This window comes from Macaca fascicularis, chromosome 8 (assembly GCF_037993035.2).
Source record: "Macaca fascicularis isolate 582-1 chromosome 8, T2T-MFA8v1.1".
NCBI classification, from domain to species: Eukaryota; Metazoa; Chordata; class Mammalia; order Primates; family Cercopithecidae; genus Macaca; species Macaca fascicularis.
In genome coordinates this window covers 90,757,870-90,778,528 of record NC_088382.1, presented here as the reverse complement: position 1 = coordinate 90,778,528, position 20,659 = coordinate 90,757,870, and the positions used below count along the sequence as shown (strand labels likewise).

At 41.5% G+C, this 20,659-nt stretch overlaps 1 protein-coding gene across 8 annotated transcripts in view; it reads left to right on the top strand.

The window, feature by feature from the left end:
* The window catches only part of PAG1 (phosphoprotein membrane anchor with glycosphingolipid microdomains 1), a 140,421-nt gene extending 121,666 nt beyond the window's left edge, over positions 1–18,755 (top strand). For 4 of the 8 annotated variants that reach the window (XM_045398436.3, XM_045398438.3, XM_045398435.3 and 1 more), the window contains 3 exons: positions 1,208–1,806; positions 6,030–6,089; positions 9,608–15,284. In XM_045398436.3, the coding sequence (XP_045254371.2) occupies positions 1,208–1,806; positions 6,030–6,089; positions 9,608–9,970 (1,022 nt within the window). In that variant the 3' untranslated portion in view covers positions 9,971–15,284. Of the gene's footprint in view, positions 1–1,207; positions 1,807–6,029; positions 6,090–9,607 lie in introns of all 8 variants that reach the window. The other 4 variants (XM_073999051.1, XM_073999050.1, XM_065519398.2 and 1 more) reach the window with 2 other exon arrangements.
* Positions 18,756–20,659: the final 1,904 nt, after the last annotated feature.

Genomic DNA, 20,659 nt, shown 5'->3' with positions numbered 1-20,659 from the left:
AATTTGCCTGATATCGCAGAGCCAGCGGGCTAAGGATCTGTAATTGGAAGCAGGCAGTCTGAGCCCTGGGCACACACAGCCACGCTGCATGACCTGCACATCATGCATTGTATGCTCTTGCCGATGGAAGGAGCGGCGAGGTTTCCTTCCTGCTTTCGAGTTTACACCACGCTTTCACCTGAGGTAGGAGGGCGTCCTGTTACCCCTGTTTACCGATAAGGAAACGGGGGTAATCGGGACACCGGTGCCTGTTCTCTGTCCACATGATACAGACAACTAGAACCAGAGAGCAAAAGTTCACCCCTCCGTGATGATCAGGGATTTAGAACACACAGGGGTGTTGGGTGTTGGTAAGTTCAGAAGGACTGGGGGATCCATTGTCATTTTTTCACACACCCCTTGGAGACACTATTTCTAATTCCCCCAGAGTGAGACACTAATGGAATAAGTTGCTTTGTGTCCGCATCCTAAGGACAAGGCTTTCTGTTTCGTTGAACGATGTGTCTGTAGCACCCTGCACCATCCCTGGCGCATGGCAGGCACTCACAACACGGTTGACAAAGGGACAGCTGAACAGCTTCACACAATAGCATCCCTGTGGCTGGCCAAGAATTTCATATTTGTTTTTTTCTAATTTGAGGTAGGAATGTTGGTGGCAGTGAGCTGGAAGCAAGGTATGAGGTGCCAGTCCCTTTGTGCTAATGCCTGAAGGGTGCATGTTTGCCCTGTGGTTTCCATTATATCTGCCAAACAAAAGTGACCTGTGTGAAAGGAGGTGGCTACCAATAATTCCCTCCACACAGGCAGGCGCCAGTGGGGCTGGGGAGTGTGGTCACTGCACATGCTGCCTTTCTGGTGTCCAGCCTCCCAGAGTTCGGCTGCATCAAACTGGTCATCTTCTGGTCACATTGGACAATCTGCCTATAAGAGTCTCATTGGAGTGACATTAAGGGAAGTAATTGTGAACTATACTTATAGCCAAGATAACTTATTAAATCTTGTATTGGGAAAGATATAATGAACAGCTTTATTTTAAACTGTGTTTGAAGTAGGGTACCAACTGACAGTCAGAGCAACTATAATTTGCGCCTGAGACTTAAATAAAAAGCACGCATCTTGATTTAACCTAACTTTGTATTACCTGATTCTTGGTAACGATTATTGAAAGAGTTGCCTTTCTCCACTTTTAATGTGTGTGCTGCTTTAGTTCTTTCAGAGGACAGTACTCTGACCTGCATGCAGCATTACGAGGAAGTCCAGACATCGGCTTCGGATCTGCTAGATTCCCAGGACAGCACGGGGAAGCCAAAATGTCATCAGAGTCGGGAGCTGCCCAGAATCCCTCCCGAGAGTGCAGTGGACACCATGCTCACAGTGAGAAGTGCGGACGGGGACCAGGGCCCGGGGATGGAAGGGCCCTATGAAGTGCTCAAGGACAGCTCCTCCCAAGAAAACATGGTGGAGGACTGCTTGTACGAAACTGTGAAAGAGATCAAGGAGGTGGCTGCAGCTGCACACCTGGAGAAAGGCCACACTGGCAAGGCAAAGCCTACTTCCGCCTCGAAAGAGCTCCCAGGGCCCCAGACTGAAGGCAAAGCTGAGTTTGCCGAATATGCCTCGGTGGACAGAAACAAAAAGTGTCGCCAAAGTGTTAATGTAGAGAGTATCCTTGGAAATTCATGTGATCTAGAAGAGGAGGCCCCACCACCTGTCCCTGTTAAGCTTCTGGACGAGAATGAAAACCTTCAGAAGGAAGCGGGAGAGGCGGAAGAGAGTGCCACAGACAGGACCAGTGAAACTAACAAGGTGGGCGCTGGCGTTTTGTTTTGCCTTTGTTGGCTCCTGTCCTGGTTAGGAATCTAGCTGGCCCTGGAGCTGTTCTGGGAAATATCTGCAAACACTTCCCAGTTTGTGGAATGATGAGAGCTGTGTTCATGTAAGCTGTGTTTGGCTTTTTCCCCCTCCAAGTAATAAAATACCAAAAACTTACATTTATCAAATATTTCTCTCAGCACCTTACTTGGATATTTTCACATTGTTTCCATCATGTCTAATTAGGGCCAAATCTTGTTTGCTTCATTTTGAAGTCCAGGAATTAAATAGAGAAACTGGACTCTTTGCCCACACATTTTACCTATTCTGCTTGTTGGCTGCCTCAGCAGCATGGTGACCTTTACCCTTCCAGGATCCCCAAAAATCAGCATGCATAGCAACAGGCACCATGGGAACCAACTCACAGGTGCCCCTGGTTATATTTGATTGTACAAACCTTCATATAAACCAACAGATCTTATTTTGTGACCATTTCTAAACTATAACCTATACTTCCTCAATTTAGATATTCAACAAAGCTCTAAAATGCATTAGCAATCCACAGCCTTCTGTATATGTCTGATAACTTGATATCTGAGCCACGGTGAAGTTCACATCCCTAGTTGTCAAAATCTCTTTGGGATTTAACTAGGCCCATCTGCTTCAGGCAACTAATAACTAATTTCTGTTTTCTACATAGAAAAAGAGCAAGGTTCTCTCTTCTATTCAGATTTTAGTAGGAAGGACAAGTAGCAGGTTAGCCAGTCACTAGTAGCCTTGAAAACCTTCTGTAGTTCATGGCCAGAGGCGACCCCTCACTCTGTCCAAATTAGACCAAGAAAGTCATTCTTTGTGCTGTTCTCTGAATGCATTTCAACCTTTCGTATTATCCATGAAATCAGCTGTTGACAGCACCAATAGAAGGGTTTATGAACATGTTCATAAAATGCAAAAATGCAGTCCAATTTTTTGCCCTTCATAGAACCAAAGACCGTAAACCTGATGTAAAGTTCATAACGCCTAAACCAGATAAAGCTTTTTGCTTACGAGCATTAGAAAGATAAGAGTATGAGTTGTCTAACCATCGCTAGTAAACGGTTCTCCAGATTTCACATTAAAAACTGGAAATACTCATCTGAAAATGAAATTATCCTTCCACAATATAGTAAAAATGAGTAATCCATCATCTTTATATAAACAACCCTGATTTTAAGTGAACTGAGAATTTGAAGTATTTAATATTCATTTATTTAACAAAAGATCTTAATGAGCACTGCTGTGTGCCACAGTCTTCTATGTGCTGGAAACAAAACGTGTACGTGAACAAAATCCCTGCCCTGTGGAACTCACATCTTAGTGGGAAGAGACAGACATAAAGTTTACAGTTTGTAAGAGAAAAAAAAGAGAACTGAACAAGGGGGACTGAGAAAACAGGTGGGGAGTACAGTTTTGGATAGAGTGGTCAGGGTCTGCCCAGCTATGAAGGTGACATTTGAGGTAAAGGAGCTAAGGGAGTGAGGTTTGTGCTTTTGTGGAAAGAGCACATGAAGCAGAGGGGATGCCCAGTGTGAGGCCCCTGAGGTTAGAGCTTGCAGCTGGCTTTTTAAGGGAGAGGAGGGGACTGCTGTGGCTGGAGAGGGAAGAACAAGGACAGCAGTGAGGAGAAAGAGAACCAGAGCTCGATCCTGGATGGCCTTGGCTTATAGTCTGAACACTAATAATGTCACTAGAGTCATGAGCAGCAGAATGGCACAACCCATCCTTTCAAAAAAGGATCCCTCTGACTCCAGTTTTGAAATAGACTATAAAGGGTAGAAGTGAGGAGACCAATTGGGTGGCGACTCTAATAAACCAGATTAGAAATGGCAGTGGCCTGAATCAGGGCAGAGGCAGCAGAGGTGATGAGAAAAGCTAAGCCAGAACCAAGAGATTTGCTGATGGATCCTAAGCGTAGTAAGATAAAGAAGAGAGAGTGATGAGTACGAGGCTGGGCCCAACACGCAGGGAAGAGGATACAGGCAGAGCAGGTTGAGTCGGAGATCCAGCATTCAGGACTGGATATGTTTAGCTTGAGAGACTGATTGGACTTCCAAGTAGAGCTTATCAGATGGTAGCTGTATTGATGAGCCGGGTAAAGAGGAAAGGCCGGGGCTGGATTTGCTGATGTGGGAGTCATCCACAGAATGTGGTTTTAAAAGTCATGAGATTGGATGAGGTCACAGGATAGGTGAGTGTAAATAGAGGCTGGCAGAGCTCCAAGAATAGAGATCTGGAAAAGGAACCAGTAGAAGAGACCAAAGTAGGAAACAAAAACAGGAAAGTTGTGGAGTCCTGGAAGCCAGTGAAGAACATGTCCAGGGAGGAAGGAGTGGCAGGCCTCTCTGCCGAGTGCAGCGAGTAGGTCAGGGAAGATGAGTCTCATTGGTGCCCTTGACAAGAGCAGTCTCTGTGGAATGGTAGAGGCAGAAACGTGACTGAAATGGATTAGAAAGAGAATAGGAAGAGAAGAATGGTTTGGTTGACTTTTTAGACAACTCTTTAAAAGATTTTGCTATAAAAAAGTGAGACAGGCTGGGCGCCGTGACTCATGCCTGTAATCTTAACACTTTGGGAGGCCGAGGTGGGTGGATCACTTGAAACCAGGTGTTTGAGACCAGCCTGGGCAATGTAGCAGAACCCCATCTCTACAAAAAATACAAAAATTAACTGGGCATGGTGGTGTGCACCTGTAGTCCCAGCTACTTGGGAGGCTGCAGTAGGAGAATGGCTTGAGCCTGGGAGGTCAAGGCTGCAGTGAGCCAAGATCACGCCACTGCATCCCAACCTGGATGACAGAGTGAGACACTGTCAAAAAAAAAAAAAAGGAAGTGAGATAATGAGTAGGTAGAATTTCAGAGGACTGGGTTTGTTTTGTTTTTAGAATGAGAGAAACAACAGCATGTTTGCATGTGGCTGGGAATGATCCTACACTGGGAGAATTCCTGGCTCTGTACTCACACATAGGTATGTGGGGACAGGGTCTAGTGTGTAGGAAAGAGGGGATCGCCTGAAGGCAGAACATGGAAAATCCATTTGACAGGGAGGAAAGAAAATAGATTAATGCAGAGGCTGAGGGTGGAGGTAAGAGTTCATACAAATTTCTTCTGATTCCTTCAGTTTTCTTAGCCAACTAGGAAGCAAGATCATCTGCTCAGAGTGAAGACAGGTGAGGAGGTGTTGGAAGTCTAGGGAGAAGAGGAGAAGCTGCAAAGTAGACTGTGAGTTGAGCAGAGACTGGGTGTATTGGGGAAGCATCAGATGATACGGAGCTGCTTTAAGGACTCACTAGAGGGTTGAGTTCACATATGATTGGCAGTTGACTACGGAGCTTAAGCTTAGTAAAGCAGTACAGGACACCAAGGAGAAGGGCAGACGTTGAAAGCATGAATGGGTCCCAATGGTGTTGAAGGAGCATTGGAACTGGGTTACAGAAGGAGTGAGCTTTGACCACGAGCACTGGTCTGAAAGGGGTTGCAAGGAGCTGGGCTGGTGGAGAGGCTGTGGTTTAGAAAGGCCCGGGTGCAACCATGAGGGTGCTGAGGTCAGGGGTGGACATGGAGAGGGGACACAGAGCACAAGATCAGTGGGAGCAGGGGAAGTCAAGGAACTGAAAGGCAGGATTTAGGATACATGTTTGTTGAGGTCACCAAAAATTAAGACAAGGGATGTGTTAGAGAATCAGTAAACCAAGAGCCAAAATCATTGAGAAATCAGGCAGGAGGCAAAACACAAAATGTGAGTCATTTTCTCCATTAGCTTTGAAGTTTCCAAATGACTTAAGGATCTTTCTGATAACACCAGCAAACTGTAGAATATAAAATTCAGGCATTTGATAAAGAAACAGCATGTTTTTAAGTATTAATCCTCCATGGATGACCAATGCTTCAGTGACAATTAGGAATTCGAACAGTAGTCTAAATAATTCTTTTGGCTTCTTTGTACCTACAGATTCAAATACAAAATTAGAGGAAATTTCTCTAAGAATAATACTACTAGATATCCCTGAACATCGTACATGTAATAGATTGCATAAGTGTTTGTTTCTCTTCCTATAATTTCTTCCTGGTTCCATAAAAATCATTTGAAAACATTTCTAGACAGATATGAGGAAACGTGCAAAAGAAAGGTTAGATTGTTAACATCAAACTACTTTCCTTGGCTTGTGTTTGTTCTGACAGAGATTTAGCTCATTGTCATACAAGTCTCGGGAAGAAGACCCCACTCTCACGGAAGAAGAGGTAAGTTTTGTTTCTTTTTAAAAAGAGAAAACTCCTGTATTAAAGAATAGAGCTTCTCCCCTTGAATACATGCACTGTAATGTTACCTTTGAAAGAGCGGAAATATTCTCCTATGCCTATGTTGGAGATCAAGACTTGGGATGTTGGTTTTATAATGGCTCAGAGAGACTGACGGGCAGACCAGACAAGAAGGATGACAGGACAAGCAGTCAGCTTAGGAAAAGAAACTGAGCAGGAAAGCAGGGTCAGGAAAAATAGAGAGGGCAGGGGAGAAGAGTGGGAGAAAAACATTCCAGCATGGGAGCAGTCAGCAGTCAGGAAGACCACATCAGAAGGAAATGAATCATGGGTTGGAAAATTCAGGAAATTAGAACAGGTGGATGTAGGGAATTTGCTCCCTCCCGGGAGACAGAAGGAGAAGGTCTCCGTGTGGAAATGTGGAGGCTGAGAGCAGATTAACTTCAGTAAGTACAGTTCCAGGCTGGAGCGAGGGTCAGACATAGCAGCCAACAAGAGCAGATCGCATATTCCCAAGCACCAGGGTGCAAAATTCACAGGTTAGATTTTCAATGAAAGATTAAAATTGTTAAAGCCAGTATTATATATACATATATACATATGAAATATATATATGTGTATACACACACACACACACACATATATATAAAATGTCGAGCTATGCTCAGAGAGCTAAACACCTTTTGATCTAACTGCATATAGCTTCTATCTGGAATTCCTAGCAGAGCAAATTGTGTACACGTACAAGAGCAAAGTACATATGCAGGTACATCACTTCCTATAGGACTCTGAGTAAAACATTAGAATATGGAGATAGACTCCCACATTGAATGTTTAAGGAGCAGAAGTGCTTTCCCTAGGTGATATTGCCCACCCTCTTCCATGTTTCTACCTCCAGAATGGACCAGCCATCTGTCTATCTGGTTGCACAGACCAAAACCTAGGGGTCATCTTGATACTTCCTTTTCCTCACTGTCCTCCAACACAGTCAATTGCCAAGACCCATCAGTTGCACCTCCAAACTGTTTTCCTTGTGTACCCACCTTCCTCAAGCCCACTGCGGCTGCCCCTCCCTAGGCCAGAGCAGTCCCCTCCTGCTGGTCCCTGGCAGCTCCTTGGCCTCCCTCCACTCTGTTTTCTACTCTGCAGCCAAAGTGATCCCATTTGGGACAAGAAGATAAAATATATAGGAATTCTGGAAATTACAGGCTATGTAAAATGGTAAATTGCTTCTTATCTTACAATTGAAACAGGACCTAGTTAAACTGATGAATTTTTAACATGACATAACTATGACTCACAGACATTCATTTTAAGACAAAGAGGAAAAATAAATATAAAAGGGTTTTTTTGTATTTATGTAATTTAATGTTAAGCAGTCCAGACTGAAGCTGAGATCTGAGCTTTAAGTTCTGTTATCCCAATTTAACAGAGTGTTGTGGAAAGGATTGATTAGAAAAAGAAGAGAAATGGGGAAAAGGAAGAGAGTAACTTATGAGAATATAGCAACAATTTACAGACTGAGGAATAATGATGAAAGTTTTAAAGAGAAAAATTGAGAAGCTAAATAGCAAGGGGGCTAGAAGAGAAACCTGTATACAAAATAAAAATAATAGTCATAATAGTCATAGAAAACAGTCAAAAGGAATATTAGAAGACTCAAGAAGCTTTTATAAAAGTTGAAATGCACAGTGAGACCCTCCTCACACTAGGTTCATTCCCAGAGTCAATATTAAATTGCAAGTTAACGAATGAGGACAAAGGCCAAGAAGACCAAGTACTCTTACAAAGAGTGAGGGGCATTAATGGCAGGGACCATGGGGAAGAAAGCTGAGGAGAGAAGCAAATGGTGGTGAGGGGCTGACTCTCACTGTTCCAGTCTAAGTCAGGGTACGTTTGTCCTCCTCGATGTTACCAGGTGATGAATAAACTGGTATGCCTCTCCCCTCACCACTGTCATCCATTATTTACCCTTTTATCATCTGCCCATATGTAATTTTTGGCTTAGACCACCATTTAGATAATAAATTCTGTGTTTGCACTTCAGTATAAACAGCAGTGAATTTTTTTTGTTCTCCCTAAATTCAAAGAAATTATAATTATTCTATCTTGAGAGCAGTTTTTTCATGAAAACCTCTAAGGTGAGAATGTTAATAATTTCATATTCATTAGGATAGTCAGATCAACATGGCAAGAGTTTTCCAAAGACTGTTTTTCTGAACTGTAAACCCTTGGGATTGTCAAGGCCTCACCAAACTGAACCAGCCACCAGCCTGTAATGAAAAGTTCTCATGCAAATGACCAGTTAGCATGTGGCAGGCCTGTCTTAAGAAGCTTTTGAGGCCAGCTGGAAACTTCACCCACAGTATGTGAGAAAAAGGAAAGCAGGAAAATGTCCCTCAGCCCTTGGGAAGCCAGGCATCTGTGAGGAAGCGTGTTCATGTACTTCCTGGGTATTTGAATGAATCAAATCACTGTGATAAAAATAAACACAGGTAATGAAGGGTATTTTTACTTATTTCCAACCATGATTTTTCACAATAAAGTAATACTCCCCAAAAGTCTCCTAATCAGTACATTTAATCTTCACAATGAATGAAATCCCTGTTGATATCGGAGGTGATAAAGGATTTATTAGTGAGACTGTGAGGACTGTGAGGGTGTGCTTGGAGAGCCACTGGCTCTTACCATAGGAAATAGTATCCCGTAAGTTGTTATTTCTGACTTGGCTGGATGCAAGCCAGAATGAGTTTTCCCACTGAATAAAACTAGACCTGGTCTGTCAATGTCTGTTTAACCAGTAATACACAACTAAGTCAAAAAATAATGGACAGGAATACCTTTTCAGATATATGTGTACCACCAATGAGAATCCAGCAACGGGTATTGGAGACCACTGTGATGCAGGAAGCATGGAGTAGTCTAATTCAGTGGTTCTCACACTTTACTGGCCATCAGAATCAGCACCGATTGCTGGGCCCCAGCCCTGAGGTTCTGATGTGGTGGTTCTGGGGTGAGGCCTGAGAACTTGCCTTTCTGACAAATTCCCAGATCCTGCTGCTGCTGGTTACAGCCCACACTTTGAGAATCACTAGTCTACTATGTGTTTTCTGTCCTTTTTTGTAAAGCAGTGGAGCCCTTTTTCAGGCAAAATATCATTCTGATATAGAAATGAAATAAAACACAATGCTGTGGTCAGGTTTCCGGGAGCTTCGGGAGCTTTCCACCCCACCTCTCCTCAAATTCCTCCGCAGACCCAAGAGAACTGGGTTTTCATGGAATTGAGGGAATATGACTGATCTCGTTAACACCGTTGAAGATAATGTGTGTAATTATTCTCTAGTAATGTGCTCCATAATTAGTACAGATAAGAAAGAACAAATCTTTAAGGAGCACACACACACAGAAGCCCAGGAGTGCTCAGTATGTGGCTTGTCACTAAAAAGAGGGAGGGGGAAGTCACAGCTGGAAGTTTATTCAGCTCTTCCTTTGTTTCCTAGATCTCTGCTATGTACTCATCGGTGAATAAACCTGGACAGTTAGGGAATAAATCAGGACAGTCACTTACAGTGCCAGAGTCCACCTACACCTCCATTCAAGAGGACCCACAGAGGTCACCCTCCTCCTGTAATGATCTCTATGCTACTGTTAAAGACTTCGAAAAAACTCCGAACAGCACACTTCCACCAGCAGGGAGGCCCGGCGAGGAGCCAGAGCCTGATTATGAAGCGATACAGACTCTCCACAGAGAGGAAGAAAAGGCCACCCTGGGGACCAATGGCCACCGCGGTCTCGTCCCGAAGGAGAACGACTACGAGAGCATTAGTGACTTGCAGCAAGGCAGAGATATTACCAGGCTCTAGCAACCCAGAGGACAACCCTGGGTAGCCTGTGATCAGTCTCTGGGGGCGTTTCTTCCATGGAAGAGAAGAAGTGACACAAACCTATACTTCATATGCTGCTTTAGTCCCCTGAAGATGGTTGGAGAGGCCCTGACTGTTCTCCCAGTTGTTCAGTTTCTGAGACAGAGAGGTACGGACTAGGCTGCACCTGAGTGTGCCCCTGCCTGCCAGATGGACAGGCACACCCAAGCACATCTCCCTCCCGCACCCTCACCGCCCGCAAAAGACCCCATCTGTCAGTGGTCTCATCTCATTAGTGAGGAAGGCCAAGCTGTATGGAAAAACTGCACTCACCAAGGACCGCAAGGCCCCCAGCCTGAACTACTGCCATTCGGAAGGACCAGGTTTTTCTTCCCCTCTTTCCTTTTCTCTGTCTGCTATTGACTTTAAGGCTTTTTCCCCCTTGAAATGTCCAGATTCCTGTGGTTCATTCCAAGGAAATTTTCACACGAAGCTTGGCCTTTGCCTTCAATGTAGGTGTTTTAGGATGGCGACAAACCATGGCTGCTGCTTTCTGCCCAGGTCGCCAGTCCTCCCCAAAGAGCTGCGCGTCGGCACCTGGGGATCTGGACCCTGCAGCTGAAGGGACTGGGGAGGGACGTCCCTGGAGTCTCTTCCATCTTTGTTCCCTCTTATTTTGGCACTCTCTGTCAGCAGCCTCTCCCCAAAGTACTTGAAGTCAGTTTTAGATGCTTTATTTTATTTTTCTAGTCAAAAACGTGTTTCCCCCAGTGTTTGAAAACTCGTCCGAGCCTTTTCAGTATTTTCCATGAGTATTGTGGTACTTCTATACTTGTTTAAGCCCAGAACTCATTCCTTCAAAACAGAGAGCCTTAATCTTTATGTTGGGACACAGACCACATATTTGGATGGCAGCCATGCGTCCATCTCCGAAGGGCTGTGCACGTGAATGTGTATTTCCCATGGTCTCCACTGCCCACACCAACAGTGTGGCATCTCATAAGTTAACTGCTACCCTAAGGTAATCTAAGATTAAAATGTAAACATTTATTTTTGTTATGTAAGTTTATAAGATGTTTTATGTTCAATGCCTAATTTCTCAAAAGTGCCAGAAAAAAATGTATATTAACTGTTTTGATTTTATGTACAATGATTTATACTCTCCTTTGGAAAAGATATCATAAAGCACATAAGCTAGATCATTACAAGGAGCTGTTATCTTTTTCCTAATCAAGTGTTTAAAACACTGATGGGTTTTAAAGACTCACCTTTTTAAATGGTACTTGGAGCTCCTGATCCAAATTACCTAGACCCCTAGAGAAATAAATGGAAAGTACATAAATAATTATTCATTTTCATTGGTTTACGGTGGGCAATATTGAAATATTTGAAAGGGTAAAAATGGAAAGAAGAACAAAATATGATGAGAGGTGGCTGTGAATTATAAACCTCATAAAAGTATCATAATTCAATTAAAGTTTAATTACATTTTTTCAGAAAACAGTGATGAATTCTGTAGTCCAGTGCTTGCCAATGCAAATTGCCTATTGGAATCTTCTTCCTATATTTTACAAACATCAGTGGCTGAAATAGCTCAGATTAAGAGCTCAGCCTGGTTTGAATTTAATCATCTCTTTAGATCTTATAAGGCCGGCATTAGGAAACTTGTTCACTTTTCATTTTCAAAGGAGCCTAGTTGAAGTGCTATTATGAGTATGAGCTATGGAAAGACAGCTTTTCCTATATTGATAAAGAAAAAAAAATGAGGAAATTATTTCATCCCATTGTGACATCTGTGACTTTTTGGATTTAATAATCTTGCTGTTTTTCTTCTTTATGGGCAAAGAATATAATTGGGAGGATGAAATGTGTTAAAAATTGTAGAGACCAGCTCACTGGAATGTTTTTCCATCCCTGTATTCATGGTTTGACTTTGTGACTGCTCTACATTGCATTCCTGACATTGCGAAGTGAGCTATGTTGGTTGTTGTGATTATTTTGCAATCAGCCTGGTCTCTCCCATGAAGATGTCATGAGCATAAACACAATCATCATTGATTAGAAGATCATAGCAGAATACCCTTGGATTAGAGAGAAGTTTGCACCTTGCATTTCTCTGAATTCCAGTCTCTCATAAGCACTGCTTTGCCTGGTGATTTTCACTGCTTTGTGTTAATGACTTTGACTCAGCAGCCTCTCACATGATGGGGTTCTTTAGTACATGGTAACAGCCATGTCATCTTACACACCTAACATTGTGCATGCTGTAGTGATATCCTTTATAGGCACCTTACAGCTCAAAACTTGTGTTTCATTTCATGCCTTACTTATCAAAAAGGCAGGGAAGTAGGTATGATCTCTAAAGTAAAAAAATAAATAAATAAATAAAAAACCTTTCTATAGAAAGCTCATAAATAATCATGTAATTTTGCAATTTTGTTACCAAAATATCCCCCAGAAGTTTTCAAATACTAGTTCTGCAATGTGGCCATGAAATATGCACTGAAATATACCTTTTAATTTGAGAACCAGTGGTTAAAATAAGCTGTGATATGAAGTATTTTCAGTGTACTTTTAAAGGAACTGTAAGGCCCTCCAGCATAAACGCTAAAAGAATAGACGGTAGCACAGGCCATGAGGGCTGGAGGAGAGAAGCAGAGTGAACCTTAGAAAGACAGCTCAGCTCTTTGGAGCACTGGATATTTTACTGAAGTATATTTACTGAGGCACTATCACTGTTTTGAATGTATAGTATAGTTTTTCATAAATTTCAAAAATTACTTTGTTCAGAATCTGGGCTTGAATCTTTGAGTTCAACAAAAGCCTATGGCTTCTTTTAAAAAGTTTCATCTTGAGCTAATGCTACAGTTTAAATAAAATATACGAAAGGTAGTTATCAAAAACAATTTGTATATTTAAAATTCTATTTTGACATCCATTTTCTACAGCCAATTATAGCAGGTTATGTGAAATTTAAAAATAAATTTTAGGACTTTTTTTATCTTGTAAGTAAGAATTATAAATCTATCTCAGTTAAAAGTAGGATCTTTGTTTTTATTCAGATATTTTGAAAGTTTAGAAGCATTTTGTATGCTACTTTTGGTATTTCTTAAGTATAGTCAGCAGGACTATAAACACATATTTTGTTTTATGCAAAATTTTTTTAATTTATCAAATGTTTTTAGTGTGTCTACTTTCTGAAATAGTCTCAATATCCTGTCTGTATCCTAGGCAGATAACTACACAAGAGCAAAATGCTATATAGAAAAGAAAATATTTGAAGAAATCTTAAATTCTATAAGAAAGTAATTCTTGCCAGAATGTTAGCTACATATTTTTTTTCTGTCCTGAATAAATTACATCATTAGGTCTGTTGAAGCTTTTGAAGCTACCACTATTCTTTGTGGGAAAAAGGCTAATTACTGATTTATCTGCCCTCAAAATCCCAGAGTTAATTCTAATTGAGTACTAAATTAACAGTAAGTAGTTAACACAGAGAACTAAAATTTAACCACATTATGTCACTATATATATTTCTCATGATTTTTGCTAATTAGAGCATTTACTTAACCAGTAATAAACTACAGACACACACACACACACACATATACACATACATATACGTGTGTGTGTATATACTTGGCTCTGACACAACTCTGGTGCTTAATTAGGGTATGTTCTATTATGTATTTTGAATGTTTATCCTGCTAGTGTGATGAACTTTTGTTGGAAAAGCAGAATTAGAAGGAACAAGTTTTTCAATCAGTTTCATTTGATAATTACAGGAAAACTTTGAGTTGTCTAATTTAATTTTTCCAATTAATATATTTAGACTTTAAATTGCATCCATAATTCTCTTGGCTGAAAAACAGTGATATTTTAAGACAGTTCTGTTATACATGTGACTTACTTCTGACTCAGCCTCAGAGGAGGAAATGTAAAGAGATAAAAGATTTGGCCTAAAGCAGCAAGCGACTAGTAACCTTGAGCCAGGATGAAGCCAAGGCAACGTGACTCCCAAGTAGCAGGAGCAGAGGTCGGTCACCCGTGGCATTCTGTTTCATTCCCTTTTAAAATTATGAGGCTTTATAGGCAGTGTAAAACATCAGCAGGCAGCGATGTGATAGGATGTGCAAAAAAGCTGGTCTGATACCGTGGCTATAATTACAGAGCTTTAGTTCAATTAGGATTTTGTAAATGAGCAAATGACGTTTTCTTCCAGTGCTCCTTGTAATAGTTAATATAAGTCCATGCAATCTTGTGATGCCATTCTCCTGAAGGTATTGATTTCTGGTACCCAGCCAGCTTAGCTTTGGCCTGGAAGCACAGTAGGTACTGATGGTTACTTCCTGAAAATCTTGACAGGCTTATTGTACTGTGTAATGGGGAAAAGTTGAAGTATAATGTTTGGTGTTAATAAGTGACTGAGGTGAAAATAGAAACATGTGTCTATAATATCAAATATGGCTTTATTTGCAGTAAAATCTAAATTCCTTATTGTACAGTAGTATTTTCTTGCCCTGTGTTGTATCTTTTCTTAAATACATTTTTCCTGACAGTAGCTTTCGGCAAGTTGAACACACTTAGACTGAAAGTGTTTAACTTAAAGAGATCAGTCCAGAAACCATGATAAATTAGAATCTTGATCTGAATTACCAAATTAAAATTTAAAATCATGGTCCAGAAGAGAACAAACATTCATGGCTTTTTTATCCTACTGCTCATTTTTAGGTCTGTGTTTACATCCAGTCTCTTCTATTTGTGAAGTATGTCATTACTTTTTTCAAGTTCTTCTTTGACTTCACTGAAAAATAATATTCCAAATTCTTAATGTAACATGAAAAGTGAAATAGAATTTTTGTTTAAAAGACATTTTTTAAAAAGCATTCAATTCAGTAATCATTTCTCTTAATACAGGAAGTTTTTTTGGCTTGCCAGTTAGATACTGTGGGTATTTTTTAAAATGTGCTGTCCTTGGGTTGCCTCATATCACCTTGCATAATCTTGTATTACAAAGGTTGATAATTGTCATTTCTCAGATGTCTGTATGTTACACTGGCAGCAGTAAAATGTTTTAATGTTGTTCCCTTTTAAATAATTGTGTTGTATTAACATGCCTCATATTTTCTGGGGAAACTTGAAATATAGCTAAACAAAAAAGGTCTGTCATAAATAGGAATTGGCATTTCATTGTTAATATGTTTTTTCCTCATAAAAGTAGTTACACCAAAAGTGACATATTGTCTATTACATGGGCCCAATCAGTATTAAAGTACTCCCGTTACTCAAAAATATTAAAAGATAATTCATGACACTTAGTAGAATTTTCATTCATTGCTTCAAAAGGTCTTTGTAATGGTCAAATTGTCCACTTCACAAAAGAGTGAGAAAGTTGTTTTCCGTGCTGGGAATTTTTAAACTTTAGTTTTAAGTCCAAAAGTATCTCTTATTAGCTTGAACATTTTGTGATTACTTTTCCCTCCCCGGATCTAGTCCTTTTAAGGAGTAAGTCTAAAGAATGAGGCCATGAAGTCACTATTTCCTCCCACCTCAGTTTGTCTCCTGGTACTTAGCTGGCCTACCGCTTTGCGTAGCAATATCCCTGGGTCTCTTCTCCACTCAGCCTTCTGTGTCTACTATTGACAGGATGTGTCATTATGTCTTTCCGGTACCAATCACAGTGCTGCCGTATCACAGACCCTGCCAGCCAGCATGGAACCGTGCCTCACCACAGCTCTGCCCAACTCACAGGCTGCCAAAGTGAGGCCACAGGTCCACCTAGGGCGGCAGATGCTGGTGCTATTTGTCATGACTTTTGCCAAAACATGTACACTGTTGCTCACTTCTTTCAGAAGAATGGTTGACACTAAGGGGCCATGGAAAAGAACTTTTAAAAAATTGTGGTGGAATCAAAGTCACAGAGGCAGAAATGTTAGCGTCATGCTCTAACCAAGGAAGCTTATGTTCCCCGCAGTGCTCTGTATCTGGCCTGGGTCTCCTCAAGCGGCAGCCCCCACTGTCCAGCATGTGGAAGGTAGATTCTTATGACAACACCAGACCCATAGTTGCCAGGAAACAAAAAGGAAGCTGAGTGTTGTGAAGGGGAAGAAATCCTTTTTATAAGAAGGAATCATTTTTAGGCCGGGTGCAGTGGCTCATGCCTGTAATCCCAGCACTTTGGGAGGCTGAGACAGGCAGATCATTTGAGGTCAGGAGTTTGAGACCTGCCTGGCCAACATGATGAAACCCTGTCTCTACTAAAAATGCAAAAAAATTAGCCAGGCATGGTGGCATGTGCCTGTAGTCCCAGCTACTCGGGAGGCTGAGGCAGGAGAATCACTTGAACCTGGGAAGCGGAGGTTGCAGTGAGCTGAGATCGCAACACTGCACTCCAGCCTGGGTGACAGAGCGAGACTCCATCTCAAAAAAAAAAAAAGAAAAAAAAGAAAAAGAAAACATTTTTAAAGCAAATTGAGTGTAAAATGTTTTCGCCATGAAGCCATTGCACCCTCTCCCCCAGGAAACAGTGCCTAAGGATGATGTCAAGTTACAGCCAGTTTGCGCTGATCCCCCAGGTCCTAAGAAAACTGTGAGTGCTTCACATGCAAAGGTAGAGCTACCAGATATGGAGAATAACTTGGCCATTTATAGCAAACTGCCTGACTTTGGGGTGAGAAACCAAGCACCCTCTAGGTCCTAGGATAGGTGAATTGGAGGTGCAGCTGCTAAAAGTTCTCATTTTCTACATACTTCAGGAGCCAGCGTGTTTCATTTTGGTTTTGTAAAACTTTGCTGTAAGTATTCACAGTTAACTCTTTGAATGGATATTCTAGAATGTATCTTTTTTTTCAAAATTAGCAGAACAGTTCTCTCTGCTCATTCTCTTTATACATTTAGTTTTTTTAAAGTTCCCCTAGTATACCTGTTAGGCACTCTAAATAGGACACAGTTAAGGCTAAAAGAAGGACCAGTCGCTCTCTAGAGCCTACAGTTCAGAACTCTCTTATTGTCATGTCCTGGTTTGGTTTGGTTTGGTTTGGTTTTTAACTCAACAAGTTGCAAACCGTGAGTTTAAAGCAAACGGTTTCCTTTTCCTTTCTTAAGCTTAAAGAGAATTTTCTTTTTAATCTTCAGCTCCTCATGTAGGTAGTGAAGGCTTCCCTGAAAGACAGCAGTGCCCTTCTCTAGGAGAAGAGGCTGGGACTAAAAGCCTGAGTCTATGGGTTGAGGATTTTCAGCATTCCTTTCACAAGCCTCTGTGTATTTTTAATGGAAGACTCATAAATGAACCTGATATGGTGTTCATGACCCACCCCTTAAGCATGCTTGCTTTTTTTAACGTTACTTTTGGAATATAGGACTTGGTCTTGTTTTTCCTGGAGCCATGCTAGGATTTAATTCCTATGTGCTGCCCCACCACTGCCCCGCCCACATCCTGGAAGATGGCCGTGCCTGCAGCAATGCTCCCGTCTTGAGGACAAGCAATGTGGAAAGCATCAGGAAAGCTGAACTTTGCGTTCAAGTCAGCAAACATTTGTGAGCGTTCTAGTAAGCTTGTGACCTTGATACTTTTTAAACATTATCTTTTTATTTGCTTGGAGTATCAACCATACAGCTGACTCTAGAGCGGTGAAGGGAGTAGGGATTAGAGCAAAATTCGGACTTCCTGCCCCTATGGTTCTCAGTTCTCATGTCTCTCTGGGAAATGTGTTGGCCCAATTCCCTATCTGCCACTCTGAGTCTCTTGAGTAAATGTGTATAAATGAGAAAAATTATCTCAAAGATTTAACTTATAATTTAGATATTTTCTTCTTTTTAAACTCAGGAATAAACCTGGTTTATAGATAACATAATATGGCTACTAGAGCTATAATTGGGTAGGTGACTAGAAGCATTCTTTCAAATATATTTCTTGTAAAGACATCTACTTTGTTTTAACTAGGAAAAGAAACTCCTCATTAAAATAAGATAAACATTTCCATAAGCACTTTCTAGAAGAGTGTAGCATCTGTCTACCATGCATCCCAGAGTGTTTGTATCTTGCTCACAGTATTTCAAAAATTTTTATGGGTGAAAAAAAGTACATTTTTTAATTTATTGGAAAAGTGTATTGAGTTGTTGAATTAAATTCTCAAATGGGACAATTTAGTGTAAAGAGAAGCACTGGTTTTGGAGACAAGAGCACAGGGCTGTGGTCCCTGTTCCAGCATTGACTTTACTGTGTGACCTCGAGCAAATGATTTAACTTCTCTGTGCCTCAGTTTCTCCATATACAAAATGGGGATAATGATACCAACCATTGCCTACCTCATAGAGATGTTATGGGGACAAACGAAATAATAGAGATAAGCACGAATGCTTTCAGCTCTTCAGAAGAAAGGTGCTATATAAATTGAAGTTGTGTTTTTAATGATCCAATTATTAATTATGTTTAGGGTTTAAATAACAATACTGTTAGTCACGTTAAGAATAAGTTTTGTTTTGATGCATATTTCCAATTCTCTTCTGTGACCAGATCTTGATCATTCAACCAGTAATGGTACCTGAGGAACTGAAATGGGTATTTGTTTTCTGTGTGTTTCTGCCGGTAGTATTTCAATTCTGAATATCCAGAAAAGACTGGAGTTTAATTTGTAATATCTTATAGTTTACATGTAATAAAACTTATTCAAGCTGTATATAAAAGTATGGTTACATGTAAATAGCAGGTATGTTGTAATTAAAGGCACTTATCAAATTGTCTTTGCTCTTTTTTCAATTGTAATAAAAGTCAGTTTTATATAAAGGCTTGTTAAAATTTATTTGGTATTTGAAAAGGTCAAGAATGGCTAATTTATTTATCTTTCATGCATTACCTGGGTTTTGGGATTCCAGCAGTCAACCCACCACCATAACAGGAAAGATAATATAATGTTCCTGGTAATCAGACCAAAGTGTGTAGAGGTTAGCATCAAAAACTTTGCAGAAAAGGACCCAAGTTTGAATCCCAGCTCCATCATGACTTTGAGGAAGCTGCTGGACTTCTTTGTGCCCTCCTTTCCACATTTGGAAATGGGGGATTATAGTATAGAACCTGCTAATGGGGTTGTCTTGGGGATTAAATGAGATATTAAGCATGGTACCTGGCAAGGTGCTAAGTGCTCTGTCAATGGTAAGAGACCATCTTCACAAGGCTGGGAGATTTTTGATGGCATTTGCCCACACTTGCCAAGCACTCCTATGAAGATATGCCACCTGAGAGCAAACAATTCCCCAGGCCAAGAGGAAAACCCATCTGCTTGTGTGTGAGGGGGATGCAGCCCCAGCAGGATGTCTCAGAGCAAATGACTTTAATCACCATCTGACCTGGCTGCCCCCTTCCTAGTCACTTAAGACTGGCCTTGGGGCCAAAAGGCGAAGCAGTGAGAGTTCTCTTTGGCATGCTTCTAACTTCTTTTTGTCTGTGCCCTGTAACTACAGGACACCCCAAACCTCCCAGATTGCCTCTTTAAGACCCACCACAACCCAGGCTCCCTTTCTGAGATTTTTCTGTGCTTTCTCCTTCTGTTCCACCCCATCTGCACCATTATAAATACTCACCCTGTTCCATATTTCTCCAGGGACTGGCCTGCTTATTTCTACCCAACTAACTGTTCCTGTACAGTGAGTGAATATCCCTCCTACTCCTAAGACTGTTTACAGTTTAAGGAGCTTGCTGCCTATCACAGGCTTGAGCAAAACCACCCTTCACTCTCATGGGCATGGCAAACTCCTGAGAGACTGCTGGGAGCATTTGGGCATAGAGGAGAGGGCAGAGGCTCCCGCAGATCACACGCCACATCAGCAAATGCCTGCCACTCCCTATGTCAAAGGGTCTCATCTTGCCTAGTTACTTCCTTGCACGTGATGTAATGATAGCAACCTAGAGGCAGATGTGGGGAAGGTCCTGGCCATCTTGGTTTCAAACCTTGGCTTCCTTTCTCACCACATGGGCAGAACTTTCTTTCCTTTCCCAGAGTATGAATCACAACTCCATTCTGCGTGTGGAGGCTCAGCACTAAGAAATGTTTATTCTCGGCTGGGCGCAGTGGCTCACGCCTCTAATCCCAGCACTTTGGGAGGCTGAGGCGGGCGGATCACAAGGTCAGGAGATCGAGACCATCCTGGCTAACACAGTGAAACCCTGTCTCTACTAAAAATACAAAAAAACTAGCCGGGCGTGGTGGCGGGTGCCTGTAGTCCCAGTTACTCTGGAGGCTGAGGCAGGAGAATGGCGTGAACCCGGGAGACGGAGCTTGCAGTGAGCCGACATCGCGCCACTGCACTCCAGCCTGGGCGACAGAGCGAAACTCCATCTCACAAAAAAAAAAAAAAGAAAGAAAAAGAAATGTTTATTCTGAGTCTTTGGATCACAGATCCTGGTTTCCTACATGGGCTACCTGGGGAAATGGAAGCTCCAGAAGCTCAGCAGTTTGGAAAGTTCTCTGTTATCTGTAGAATGGAGCACTCTCCACTTCTGTCAGAAGTGAGTGTACTGCTGATTCTAGGACGTAGACGTTTACCAAGTGCTCATTAAGAGGAGTGGAGAATTCTGATGCCCTAGTTAAGGTAAGCCAAACAGTCCAGCCTTTATCGTTACTGTTTTTTTAAAAATGTTCTCCTTGGGTCCATCTTTCTGCCTCTGTGAATGCAATCTGCACTACGATTCTT